At 38.7% G+C, this 15,331-nt stretch overlaps 1 protein-coding gene across 1 annotated transcript in view; it reads right to left on the reverse strand.

The window, feature by feature from the left end:
- The window catches only part of LOC131937396 (dual serine/threonine and tyrosine protein kinase), a 29,768-nt gene extending 19,742 nt beyond the window's left edge, over window positions 1-10,026 (reverse strand). Inside the window, exons 1-2 of the mRNA XM_059294791.1 lie at window positions 9,727-10,026; window positions 7,083-7,597 (exon numbers count right to left, since the gene is read on the reverse strand). Of these exons, the coding sequence (XP_059150774.1) occupies window positions 7,083-7,597; window positions 9,727-9,886 (675 nt within the window). The 5' untranslated portion in view covers window positions 9,887-10,026. The remainder of the gene's footprint in view (window positions 1-7,082; window positions 7,598-9,726) is intronic.
- Window positions 10,027-15,331: the final 5,305 nt, after the last annotated feature.

The following is a 15,331-nucleotide window of genomic DNA, read 5'->3' on the forward strand; positions in this document are numbered from 1 at the left end:
TTCAAAATAATAAAATTATTTGGCATTTTTTTCAAATTGCATACACACAGAGAAATGTATTTACAAAACGTAAATAGTGCAGTCTGGCTCGCCGCTAGACTAGTTGGGACAAGTATCGAACATATTTAATAAACCTAGGCAGTCAGAAAAAATTAAAACTGTAACAAATAAATAAAAATAAATCATATTTAAAAATAATGTTTATGAAAAAAATTCTGTCTCTGTCGAATAGTGAGAGGCGGGCATATACGAATCGTTCAGCGGGCGCCTAGCGGGCGCCATGGCGCCCGCGGGCACAGGGTTGGGAACCCCTGATTTACAGCTTTGATAGACCCCACTGCTTGTACACTCAAAACACTCCAAATTTACAAAAGTTTATCTGGAAAAAAACAGCTTTTATCATCATCTCAAGCCCCCCCCCCCCTAAGATTGAAAAAGCTATTGAGTTAAGAGCTGATGTTGCATCAGCACGTTATCAAGCGTCCTACATCTGTTGTCACGCTAGCGCAACGAATTGAACCTGTCCGTCCTGGACAATACAACAATGGGGTGACCACATGGGCACACACAGCCCCATTGAGTTACACTGTCATCTCAGCCACCAGGAAACCTCATTACGTTTCTCTAAACTTATCACAGTTCATGGGAGACAAAGCCGTAAGGAAGACCAACTGCATTTTTTTTTACTATCTTGTTTGACAATAAGTGGCTGCAACACAAATTAACTTCCCTAAGCACACTACAACCCTAGGCCTAACATGGCAACCCTAGGCTTAACATGGCAACCCTAGACCTAACATGACAACCCTAGGCCTAACATGGCAACCCTAGGCCTAACATGACAACTCTAGGCTTAACATGGCAACCCTAGGCCTAACATGGCAACCCTAGGCCTTCATGGCAACCCTAGGACTAACATGACAACCCTAGGCCTAACATGACAACGCTGGCTTCAATATTAACTGGCTCAGGCGTTAACTCACGAAAATCACGCGCACGCAAGTCATGTGCGTGTGAGTAAGTTTAAATTACCTTGACATCGCTCAATGAGTTGAAAAAGGAAAGGTCAGCTCACTGCCCGACCGACCTTGACCGCATGCAATAGACGATGGAGACATTTTTAAATGATTCACCCTTAAAAGTGTGAGTGTGTGTGTGTGTGTGGGGAGGGGGGTTCTAAACAGCGTTGTGCCTTTAAAATTCAAATGTGTTACAAAAGCCAACCCCCAGCACTAACCAGCTGGTGTATAATAACCGTGTCTAAAGTCATAGTGACATCATATATACTCATATCCACACAACCACACTCCTAACCTCCAATACCCCGTTCCCCGCCCCTCCCACACCGTTAAAAGTACGATGATCCACCTCTGGCGAGTATAAACCGGACGAAACCTGTACATCTTTGGCGACAAACGTGCTAAAAATCTGGCTACTTTCATTATACCTTGTTTGGCCTCTAATTTTCAGTCACATCGGCACGAGTCGACGGCAATATCTTAAGACCGCGTTATTCATTCGTCATGGGTGTAATACAGTACGTCACAGGTGTAATACTGTGCGTCACGTCACAGTTGTAATACTGTATGTCACGTCACAGGTGTAATACTGTATGTCACGTCACAGGTGTAATACTGTATGTCACGTCACAGGTGTAATACTGTATGTCACGTCACAGGTGTATACTGTATGTCACGTCACAGGTGTGATACCGTATGTCACGTCACAGGTGTAATACTGTATGTCACGTCACAGGTGTGATACTGTACGTCACGTCACAGGTGTAATACTGTATGTCACGTCACAGGTGTAATACTATACGTCACGGCACAGGTGTGATACCGTATGTCACGTCACAGGTGTAATACTGTATGTCACGTCACAGGTGTGATACTGTACGTCACGTCACAGGTGTAATACTGTATGTCACGTCACAGGTGTAATACTGTATGTCACGTCAAAGGTGTAATACTGTATGTCACGTCACAGGTGTAATACTGTATGTCACGTCACAGGTGTGATACTGCATGTCACGGCTGTAACACTTTCCAACGATTCTTGTATGAAAAACAAATGTTTATCCTTGACAATAAAGTGACATAATCAGAAAACAATTGTTTTTTTAACATCGGGTAATGTGGGGGGGGGGGGGGGGGGGGGGGGGAATGGGGTACTTTTGTACAGTTTGATGCATACACCCACCAGACAGTCACGACATGATACATAGGGGCCACTACAAAAATACCAAACCCCAGTAGGGTGGTACACAAACAGCTTGTGACGAGGTCAACGAACGAGAACTTTCCACCTCAATAGTTCAGACGGAATAAAGCAAAGGATGAGTAAGTTGTACTGGTAGTTGTCGTCTGGCCACTGTGCCAGGTGAACAAAGAGGTTACACCTGGTGGATGAGTGCCGGCTGGTCACGTGACTACGTCAACAGGCCGTCAAATGGACGGATGAGTCAGTCTGGGAGTCAACACGGTCACCCTGCTCTAAATAACAAGGTCACGAGATGCAAACATCAGAACACCATTGGTGTGGTCCACCCAAGGTCATGGTCAGCCCTAAGCTCTAGTGGTCCACCCAAGGTCATGGTCAGCCCTAAGCTCTAGTGGTCCACCCAAGGTCATGGTCAGCCCTAAGCTCTAGTGGTCCACCCAAGGTCATGGTCAGCCCTAAGCTCTAGTGGTCCACCCAAGGTCACAGTCTGCTTTAAGCTCTAGTGGTCCACCCAAGGTCACGGTCAGCCCTAAGCTCTAGTGGTCCACCCAAGGTCATGGTCAGCCCTAAGCTCTAGTGGTCCACCCAAGGTCATGATCAGCCCTAAGCTCTAGTGGTCCATCCAAGGTCATGGTCAGCCCTAAGCTCTAGTGGTCCACCCAAGGTCACAGTCTGCTTTAAGCTCTAGTGGTCCACCCAAGGTCACGGTCAGCCCTAAGCTCTAGTGGTCCACCCAAGGTCATGGTCAGCCCTAAGCTCTAGTGGTCCACCTAAGGTCATGGTCAGCCCTAAGCTCTAGTGGTCCACCCAAGGTCATGGTCAGCCCTAAGCTCTAGTGGTCCACCCAAGGTCACAGTCAGCCCTAAGCTCTAGTGGTCCACCCAAGGTCACGGTCAGCCCTAAGCTCTAGTGGTCCACCCAAGGTCACGGTCAGCCCTAAGCTCTAGTGGTCCACCCAAGGTCACAGTCAGCCCTAAGCTCCAGTGGTCCACCCAAGTTTAGGGCTGACCATGACCTTGGGTGGACCACTAGAGTGTAGGGCTGACTGACCTTGCTGAGTGAACATGGGCGGCAGGTTACAATGTTCCCATAGGGACCAAGGTCCAACACCTATGTAATACATACAGTCTCTAGTGCACGCTAACTATGCACCTGACACCTAACATACATGGTGCCTGTTGGCCTTATAAAGATTGTTTGAAAACAATTGGAGTGTTTTGACATTTTGTCTTAATCATAAAGTCAAACAATTTTAAAGCTTCAGAGTGACGCATGACTCGGTGACTTATGACTGAGAGAGTGACTTATGACTGAGTGACTTGTGACAGACAGTGATTTGTGACTGAGAGAGTGACTTATTACTGAGAGAGTGACATGTGACTGAGATAGTGACTTGTGACTGACAGAGTGACTTTTGACTGGCAGAGTGATTTGTGACTGAAAGAGTGACTTATTACTGAGAGAGTGACATGTGACTGAGATAGTGACTTGTGACTGAGAGAGTGACTTGTGACAGAGAGTATCATGTGACTGAGAGAGTGACTTGTGAGTGAGAGAGTGACTTGTGACAGAGAGTATCATGTGACTGAGAGAGTGACTTGTGACTGAGAGAGTGACTTGTGACTGAGACAGTGACTTGTGACTGAGAGAGTGACTTGTGACTGAGAGAGTGACTTGTGACTGAGAGAGTGACTTGTGACTGAGAGAGTGACTTGTGACTGAGAGAGTGACTTGTGACTGAGACAGTGACTTGTGACTGAGAGAGTGACTTGTGACTGAGAGAGTGACTTGTGACTGAGAGAGTGACTTGTGACTGAGAGAGTGACTTGTGACTGAGAGAGTGACTTGTGACTGACAGAGTGATTTGTGACTGAAAAAGTGACTTGTGACAGAGAGTGACATGTAACTGCGAGAGAGTAACTAGTGACTGAGAGAGTAACTAGTGACTAAGATAGTGACTTGTGACTGAGAGTGACTTGTGACAGAGAGTGACATATGACTGAGAGAGTGACTTGTGACTGAGAGAGTGACTTGTGACTAGGACTGGTAGAGTGACCCAAGTGAAACAAGACTAACAAATAGACTGATCAGGTCTAGTCCCCCCCCCCTTCCCCCTCTACTGACATCTCCACTACACTATTACCCCTGTAGCAATTACCATCCCCTCCCCTACCTATAAAATGGATAGGAATAGAAATAAATATGTATGTATATATATATATATATATATATATATATATATATATATATATATATATATATATATATATATATATATATATATATATATATATATATATATATATATATATATATATACTAGCCGTCCCGGCCAGGCCCTGCTTTGGCTTCTGTAAAAAACTTTCTGTTAAAGACCATTACCTGTGTGTTTAGTAATCATCATAAACCCGGCATTGCCCAACCAAACCACAACCAACCAAAACCAAAACAACAAAACGCAAACATAACGCTAACACAATTACAAATACAAACGAAAACAAAAACCTAACAACAAACCCAACCATAACCACAAACACCAATACAAACACAAAGAAAAAACAAACAAAAAAGCAAACGAAAACAAAAACCTAACAACAAACCCAACCACAACCACAAACACCAATACCAACACAAAAAAAACAATGAAAAAGCAAACGAAAACAAACCAAATCCAAACGCAAAACCAACCAAAAACACAAATACAAACCCAAAGAAAAAACACAAACAAAAACGAAAAAAGAAAGAACAAAAACTAACCAAATCAAAACGCAACCACTAACGCAAACCCACCTAAACACAAAGAAAACACTAACGCGAACATAAACATTTCAATCTAATGAACAATTATAATACTCCAAGCTTATCCGTAAAATACCTACAACATTTGCACTTGATCAATCCCCGCTAATTATGTAATTATTTTTTTCCCAACACCAAAACAAAGTAATAAAAAGTAAATTCTATTCCACTAATGAAATGTTTTATAAAGGGAAGTAATTGTGTTTTCCTAATTTATCAAAGGGAAGTAAGTGCTAAAGAACTAAATATAAATAATTTTCAGACATAATTAGAACTTTTGTTATTTTTTAAAAATTGTGTTTAATGAACATGCCGACAATTATTACTATCAGTTTGAAAAATGAAAATTACTTCCCAACACTTTCAATAGTAATTTTTTAACTCATAAATTTAGACAAATGCGCACGGTAATAGTCTAACACTTTAATCCATCGAAGTATGTCAACGACAAACATATTTATTTTTACATACAGAATTGAGCTTTATATATATATATATATATATATATATATATATATATATATATATATATATATATATATATATATATATATATATATATATATATATATAAATGTATTCCAAAGGAATGAAACTATGTATACCTAAAATGTCAATACTTCTTAGGTTTACTTATTTAAAGAATTTTTTTAACGTACTAATGGGAATTTCGGTAACCACTTGCGAAGGAATGTATTTTAGAAGTGAATTACCTAAACATACATCGTAAATGCTTGACATGACTGCATTGAGGGTATATTACCTGAGCAGAGATATGTTCTACTAATTAGTGTAGAGATACTTCAGAACTAGTTGCTCTGTCTATTATTCAAAATAAACTGAACTAGATTTTAGTTTCAGTTTATTTTATTTAAACATGGATAAAGCTCTTAGTATTCGAAGGAATCATGTGCTGACTACAGTAACAGACAACATAAAACATATCCATGTTCTATAACTGCGCTGTCACCAAGTAAAACAAAGAATGAATACTAAAGAAGATGACAAGACAGTGGGGTACATGATAGAGTCAGATAGACAAGTAGTGGCCAGCTTCCTTAGGCTCAGCTGTATTGCTTGGTTTAATCTAGAATCACATGAGTGGATGTACACCTACTGGTGCTTTAATCTAGAATCACATGAGTGGATGTACACCTACTGGTGCTTTAATCTAGAATCACATGAGTGGATGTACACCTACTGGTGGTTTAATCTAGAATCACATGAGTGGATGTACACCTACTGGTGGTTTAATCTAGAATCACATGAGTGGATGTACACCTACTGGTGCTTTAATCTAGAATCACATGAGTGGATGTACACCTACTGGTGGTTTAATCTAGAATCACATGAGTGGATGTACACCTACTGGTGGTTTAATCTAGAATCACATGAGTGGATGTACACCTACTGGTGGTTTAATCTAGAATCACATGAGTGGATGTGCACCTACTGGTGGTTTAATCTAGAATCACATGAGTGGATGTACACCTACTGGTGCTTTAATCTAGAATCACATGAGTGGATGTGCACCTACACCTATGGTGGTTTAAACTGACACAGGTCATTAATTAGCAGCAGGATGCCATCTGTGTTTTTTTTTACCCTGTAACTATGTCAACACTCAAGGTATACAACACACTGCCAGTAGAACACAACACGGCCATTCATGAGTTACACGGGACAGCAAGTGTGTTGTGTGGTCTTTAAGGCAATATTTTCTCTCTTCACTGCCCACTAGACCTGGGTGTGTACAACTTGGGTTGTTTGATTAGCTGAGTCATGAAGGAAACAAGAGGCCAGCAGATAACAGGCTACAACAAGATAGACAAACACTTCATCCACCACAAGAGGAATGAGCTCTAGTTATGAAACACTTGACCTAATGATGCAACCAGCCCAGTGGTCAGGGGACATGTCAACTACAGATGTAAGGACAGCTGGGGTCAGTCAACACATGAACTAAAGATTTAAGGACCTAATACTGTGGCCAGCATATCACTTTAACCCTACTACATCCTTGATATTCTATAAAAACTCACATTGCACAAAAAACTTACCACTTCATTGAGCATATCACTAGCAAAGCCATAGACAATTATGGGCGTGGCATTCTCAATGCATTTCTTGACAATGTCCTCAAACTGGTCCTCCTGATGGGAGGGTGAGACAACAATGTGAGCACCAAACTGGAGGAGGGGGTGGTTCTGGGTAACCTCCATGACAGCAAGTCCACTGGCCTCGTCAGACTTGTTGCCTGCGGGGATCTCCAGGTCTGCCCTGGGTATGGTGTTCCATGGGCCATTGTAAGCCTCCAGGTTGTCAACCAGATCAAAATCATCTGGCAAGGTCAAGCTCAGACTATTTTTATCTCCATGGAAGATTCTCACCATTCGAAGCTTTACATCCGAGTTTTCTTCCAGTGGGGGGAAGATGTTTTTGCTGAAGAGTTCATTTACAATGCGAGACTTTGCATATGGTGTTTGACCAAAGATAACGATGGTGGGAGGATTTTTTATCAATGATGTAATTTCAAGTTCCTCTTCTTTCAACAACTCTGCATCAATTATCTGAGCTGAAATTTTCAAAACAAAAAAGTCACTGGATTACATGATGAAAAATAATGCTTTAATTTTCTAATATAAGAACCACTATAGTTTGCAACATAAAAGTTATTTACAATATAGTAATGCTTAGTTGTTGGGACTAGAGAAATAAAATGAATATTGGGAGTAGAAGGAACAGAATCCAATGTGTTAGCTTCATGCTATACAGTTTACTCTCTTCAATTTTTAATCAATGATGGAAAAAAAGTGTGTATTGATTTACAGCGTTCATATCGTTAAGTTCAAAATGGAAAAACAAAGTGAATGAGTCACTGCTATAAGTTTGACTTTACTAATGTTTGGATATTAATAATGAATGGAAAAGTACCGTCAGTTAGCACTGTTGATACCACAAGTCCTAATAATGACCACTGACTGATCAATTACTGAAAACAGTCCCAAAACTTTACTTATACAGTTTCACCTATGGGTGTGAACTGAACACTTTTAGTGATACTGTCAGGTAAAATTGGATGCCCTACTGAATTTTTTGTTGGTGTAATTGTTCTGTGAATGACTTATACTTAAGTATTTCTTCTAATTGTTCTGTGAATGACTTTACTTAAGTATTTCTTCTTTGTCCTAAATTGTATTATTGGAGGGTATTTTCTACAACACAATTAATTATACATCAAAATGTTTTGTGCCATATAAATGCTTGTTTACACAAACTTCAATCTGCTTTACTTTGTGGGTGTGCCTTAGTTCAATCAGTAACAATCTGCTACTATAATTATATACTATAGGCCCTTATACTAGATAGACTATAGACTCTATGCTCAGGTTAACTAAAGCTAAGGCCTATTATTTTTATTTAAGTATTAATTATTAATAGTTATTTAATAATATTAAGTATTAGGGAGATCGTACATAATTGATGTCACACTTGTAGGGAGGAGGGGTCCGTAATTTTTTGAGTGTGTGATGAGGGGGAGGGAGGGGGTTCAGATGGTGTGACGTCACACTTTAACTTTTGCATTAAAAAATGCAATGTTAGAAAACGAGTTTTAGCCGTTATTTCGCGTTTTATGGATGACCCCTAGACCTAAGTACCCTAGATCTAATATTTAGATCTAGAGCAGGGGTCTCCAAACTTTTTAGTCCGAGGGCCACATTAACGATCAAATTTCACTTCGGGGGCCAGTTTCTTCCAGGCATGTCTTTGATTTTTCTGGGCGAAGTTCCTCAGCCATCCCCAACAAACGGTTTGTCAGTGGACAAAAAGATCTCCGCGGGCCGGATGAGAGGACTTCGCGGGCCGCATCCGGCCCACGGGCCGGTAAAATCACGATATAGCGTCGGAAATTATTGGGTAATGTTCGTTGAGTTTCGGTAACATTCGTTACTGTAAACCATACTTTATTTGACCGGTGAAAGAAAAATAAAGTCAAGTGCATTAAATTAATGTTTTAACTTAATTTAATGTTTAACTGACGAAAAATTAGCAACAATTAGTAAATCTAAATATTATTAATAAAGTCGAGTGTAGTAATTAATGTTTTTTTTAAGAAACAGAAAAAACCTGCAGAAGATTTGCGACAACCACCTCTAGTTATGTTAGTAAATAAGACGATTAGGCTAGATTAACTAAAGTTAAAAGTAGTAAGAATAACTAGAATAATGTTTAGTAGCAGCAATAATTAGCACATACACTTAAAATAATTAGAAATACAAAATAATTAGCAAAACAGTAGGGCCTATTTAAAACGCAACTAAAATCAATCCTTGCACATTTTTAAACATTATGTACTAAAAATAATATGGCGGAAAATAAATGATGGTTTACAGTATTTCCGGTGGTTTCCGGAACGGCTCGACAGACTACGCCATGGTTTTACTGTTTTTTACTGCTGTACAGTTCCGGAATAATAACCGACGCTATATCGTGATTTTACCCACGGGCCATAGTTTGGAGACCCCTGATCTAGAGGATCAAGTAAAATTGAAAGTTATAGATCTCGAGATCTAGTTAATATTAAGTAATAATAAGTAGTTAATAGTAAAATTCACTAAGATGTAGTCTATTGTAGTAGCCTTTTATTATTGTGCCTTTTATTTAGTTAGTTAGATCTATCTAGATTCTAAATCTGCAACTTACTGCCATCAAAACGCCCAGAATTATTGATGTCTTCAAAGCATTTCTTAGTCTCAAAAAGAATTTGTTTCAGACGACTTGCATTACCAACAAATGTTTTTAGCTCGTTTGGTAAATTTGCATTCATCTTAATAAGACTCTTATTTAATTCTTTAGTCCTCATTGGTGACTTTTATTTTATTCTACGCATAACATTTAGAATTAAATTCGAAAACATGACATCTGTGTTATGAAATGTTTTAAAATTCTGAACGATGTCAACAGGTTTCCTTTTCTTTTACTGTAAAGTAGACTAGCAGTCTGTCAAGTGACGAGGTTTTATAAAGGTAAAAATAGAGAAACAAATTGAATCAACTTCCGGGGCAGAGGTCAACATTTATTATTGAAATATCGTATATTTTAAGGTCTTATTTGGTAAAGAAATATATCAACAAGCCTTTTAAAAATTATATAATATATTGAAAACAACTAAATCTAATTAATTTTACTGCAAAAGAAAAAAAGTTGATAATTTTTGCTTTTGTTTCTTATCGGGAAATTTGACTAATGGAAACCCATAACATTCCGTTTCGTCAAAAATAGATCTAAATAAACTGTAACTGTGAAGGCACACAACCGAGTTTTAGTTTTTAATGTGTAAAACAAATTGTACTTTCTTGAGTATTGTACCTTGACCCGAATGGACACATATTTCAAACCAGAAACAATTTCATTTCACAAAAACAATGCTCGCAATATGATAATTGTTTTAGTTTATATATATATATATATATTATATATATATATATATATATATATATATATATATATATATATATATATATATATATATATATATATATATATATATATATATATATATATATATATATATATATAATTTTATATATTCTATGTACAACTTGTCCGATAATGTGCGATAGAATTTCGTAAGCACACATTATAAGGCTTAGTGTTAAAAAACCCATTTATTTTCCATTTAATAAACCCATTACAGTCTACGAGCAGTGTTTCTTACAGACTTTTTTCTCCGGGGGGGGGGGCACTTGAAATTTTCGGGGGGGGGGGGCGGGGGCGGTAGACTGTCTTCGGGGGGGGGCGGACACTGTTAAAAGTATATATTTTCTATATAAATTATATAAATTTCATTTCGTTCGGGGGGCGGTAAAAATTGTTCGGGGGGCTTAGCCCCCCCCCCCCCCCCCCCCCCCCGAAGAGATGCCTGGAAGAAACTCTACGAGTATAAAAAATGTTAACACATAATTCAAGTTTTATTAATAAACTGCCGATGTACACACAGTGGCTTGCAGAGGGGGGGGGGGGCAGGCCCCGGGCATCCACTCCAGGAGGCATCCAAAGGAAGGTTGTTGTTGTTTTTTTTTTAATTAAATAAACCGGTAGTGATCTCCCCTAAACTTTCTCGAATATTCTTATATAAAACAACAAGGGGATGGTAACTGGGGATATAGTTATGATTTTTAATCCATTTTAAATACTAAAACTTTTAAAAATAGAATAGAATCTCAGTAAAAAAACAATTGCGCACCAAGCGAACGCCTAATAAAGGTGTGTATAATAGTGCGCAATATTATTAGTACTTTTAAAATTTACATTAGTTTTTTGAGAAATCGGAAGTAGCGTAAATTACTACTTCCTGTCAACGGAAATTACTCAAAATTTAACAGAAGGTAGAGAATTAGATCTTTTACTTACATGTGAAATTTCATTTATCTATCTGAAATAGTACTCAAGTTATAGGCTTTTAAAAAATTCAAAGTAGGAAAAGTACCACTTCCGGTTATCGGAAATCGCTCAAAAGTTGATACGGATCTACGATTTTGATAAAATACTTATATATGAAATTTCATCAACCTAGCTGTAACGGTACTCAAGTTATCGTGTTTACACACGGACAGACAGACAGACAGACAGACACACACACACACACAGACATACGGACAAGATTGCAAAATTATGTTTTTCCGTATCAGTGAGGTGTAAAACGTCGAGATTTGTAAAAATCTCGATTTTTTTTTTTTTTTTGCACGATTACAATACTTTCTCTATACTACGTATATACGAGAAAGTAAAAACGATGCAGACTGATTAATTGATTTGCCAATCTCACCTATAACAAATACTCAATTGTCAATCCCTCTTTTTGACATTATACAGTCTGTATCGCAATAATTATGGTAGTCATTAATATTCCGATATATATATATATATATATATATATATATATATATATATATATATATATATATATATATATATATATATATATATATATACAGTGGCGTAGCGAGGTCGGGTGTCACCCGGTGCGGCACTTAATGGTGTCACCCCCCCCCCCCCAGAGGCGTTGCGACCCTTACCGGGGACAAACTTTCAAGTTTTCGATTTGCACCCCCCCCCCCCTCAAACTTTCGATTTGCACCCCCCCCCCCCTCAAGTGTTTCTCTATATATTTTGCCATTTTTTGCCTTGGTGTCACCCCCCTAAATGGTGTCACCCGGTGCGGTCCGCACCCCCCGCCCCCCCCCCCCTCGCTACGCCCCTGTATATATATATATATATATATATATATATATATATATATATATATATATATATATATATATATATATGTGTGTGTGTGTGATATTTATTTATTATAATGTAAGGGCATAAGAGTAATTTTGCCTATATAATTCCTATACACTATAGGGGCATCTTTAAACTAATTATGCCCATATTCGTCATATTAATTTTCAAAGACCTCCGTAATTATATCCACATTTATTTTTATAGACTGTAGGGGCATCTTTAAAGTAATTATTTATATATCCATTATATTATATTTTAAGGGCATCCAGTAATATGCCCACTTCGCTTTAACTTACATTTTAAAGGCATCCATATAGTAAGTAAGCCATTGTCATTTTATATATGGTAACGGCATCTCGAAAGTAATTATGCTTATATTCATATATTACACTCCAAGTGCATTCATTCAGTAAATTATACCCATCATCATTGTGTCTATTTTTGGGCTCACCGTTAGTGAATTATCCCCCACCTGAAATGGACAGGGAGTAATTTGATAGGAAGGCGTTACCTGGGTGTTAAATTTGGGAAAACACGGACTTAGTTGTAGGGAGGGTCTGACATAGCACAGTGGATGGTTAGACACCCACCGATGTAAAAGTGGGGTTTTTTTTTTGTTTATTTTGAGGTTGTAAGGTATGGTAGGAGTGGCAGCTTTTAGCTAACCAATGTTCACGTCTGTTATATTCAAGGTTCAAACAGTTTGAGAGTATCTAGCATCACATCTCCTTGAAGCATTGACCTTTTGACCGAGTGGCTTAACTTAGAGATACAAATGTGAAACATCTCTAGTTCAATTGCACACTCTCAACTGTATTAATTGCACTATAGGGATTCCCGAACAGGCCAAGAGAGAAGCAGCCCATAAATAAAGGCGTATATGACGCCCTAATTGTAGACACGGACATTTTTTGTGGCCGAGGTCCTGTACGGTAATACAATACCGGATGAGACTCGTTTGTAGGGCATGGCATAGAACCCCCCCCCCCCCCCCCCCAACACGTCCCAAACTGTTTCCCCTCCTGGGGTCGGCGTGGTCGAGTCGGCAAAGCTCTTGGTTGCTAAACCGAAAAGTCTCGAGTTCGAATCCACGGGCAGACGAGGCTCATTAGCTGGGGACAGCCACTCTTCTCTAGGAGAGACAACTCCAAAATTAAACAACTGCTGCCTTGTAGTTTGTTCTTGGTTGGACAAAGGCTATGGAAGCAAATCCAAAAAGAAAAGCAGTCTGAAATCGGAGTCAATGGCCTCAATGGCGCATAACCAGTTGACACGCAGAGCCGGCGTTAGGGGGTGGCGAACGGGGCGGTCGCCATAGGCCCCGCGCTTGAAGGGGCCCCGCGCTTCAGCAATGTCAGTGTTATCTGAATTAGTTCGTAAACTTAAAAAAAAATTGTTGCTGAATTCAATTGGGAAAAACTAAATGGTCGAATGCCGACGATGCTGATTGTTATAACTGAGTCCACGGTTGATGTTGGTGAGTCCCACCTGAACTGGGACAGGCCGTAATTCGATACAAAAACAGTGTCACACCTCCCCTTTGTGTAGGGTACGGTCGCCTGGCATTTGACCTGAGCTGACTGGAGATGGCGGTCGAGAATTAGCCTACGACGTAAAGAGATACCCTATTGTATGCGGACCCATGAAGAAATCCTTTTAGTGAGCAGACGGGATGTCTGTAGTAGACAGTTGTGACCTGATGAACTCTAGTCCTGACTTTCTTGTTGTAAATGTCGTATAATGTCGTATATGTACAGTGTTTTTCCAGACTTTTTTCTTTAAAATATTGTATGAATTCTAAACAAATTTTGAAGTTTATACTGTTTTGATACATCAGGCCAAGTTCGCTGTATTGTAAACTTTATTTTCCTAAATATTCGGCACGTGATTAAATTTTCTTAAGTGATTTGGTATGAATTACATAACTGTCAAAAGTGATTTAATATCTTAGCAAAGGAAAAAAAACTACGAACATTGGGTTAATACATGGGAGAGATAAAAATCTGTTATTATAGTGGAAAGTTTGGCATTAGGTTATAAACTCCAAAACATTTGTGTTATTATGTGTACATCACATTACATAGGCCTTTATACATATATATATATATATATATATATATATATATATATATATATATATATATATATAATGGAGAGGCCCCGCGCGGATGGTTGGCCATAGGCCCCGCGTATTCCTAACGCCGGCTCTGTTGACACGTAACGCTTAATTGTGTTGGAGGCGTGGTCGAGTCGGCAAATAGCTCATGGTTGATAAATTCGAACAAAGTCTCGAGTTCAAACCCACTGGCAGATAAATCTCGATCCCCTTCAACACTAATAATTAAGAACGAAGAAGAAGAAGAAGTTTCCCCTCCCCGAAGTTCCACCCATTCATACATTTGAGTAGTTCATTCTTGGGATTTAGCTGTAATCAATGTTTTCATCTAGATAAGTACAATTTTTAAAACATGCTTCTCTATTTGCATTTTTAATTATTTAAGCTTTATATACATAATTATAATTATAATTATATATATATATATATATATATATATATATATATATATATATATATATATATATATATATATATATATATATATATATATATATATATATATATATATATATATATATAGTATGAGGGCATCATCTTCCTCTTGAGTTGGACCCGGGCATCTACATAGGTCTGCACGCCACTGTGTTCACAGCGAGTCGAGTAAACATTATTGGTAGAGTTTCTTCCAAGCATCTCTTCGGGGAGCCTCCCCCCCCCCCCAACGAAATGGAATTTATATAGAAAACATATATCAGAGTCCGCCCCCCGGAAAATGTTGTCCCCCCCCCTTCCGAAAATATCAAATAATCCCCCCCCCCCCCCCGGAGAAAAAGTCTGGAAGAAATACTGATTATTGGTCAACCTTAACCCCCCCCCCCCACCCCCGCGAAATAAAAAAAAGATTTAATACAGAAAATATATAGGCCTTCTTTAACCATTGCCCCCCCCCCCCACCGGAAA

Source organism: Physella acuta, unplaced genomic scaffold (genome assembly GCF_028476545.2).
Source record: "Physella acuta isolate Inbredline_101_S28 unplaced genomic scaffold, ASM2847654v3 ptg000209l, whole genome shotgun sequence".
NCBI classification, from domain to species: domain Eukaryota; kingdom Metazoa; phylum Mollusca; class Gastropoda; family Physidae; genus Physella; species Physella acuta.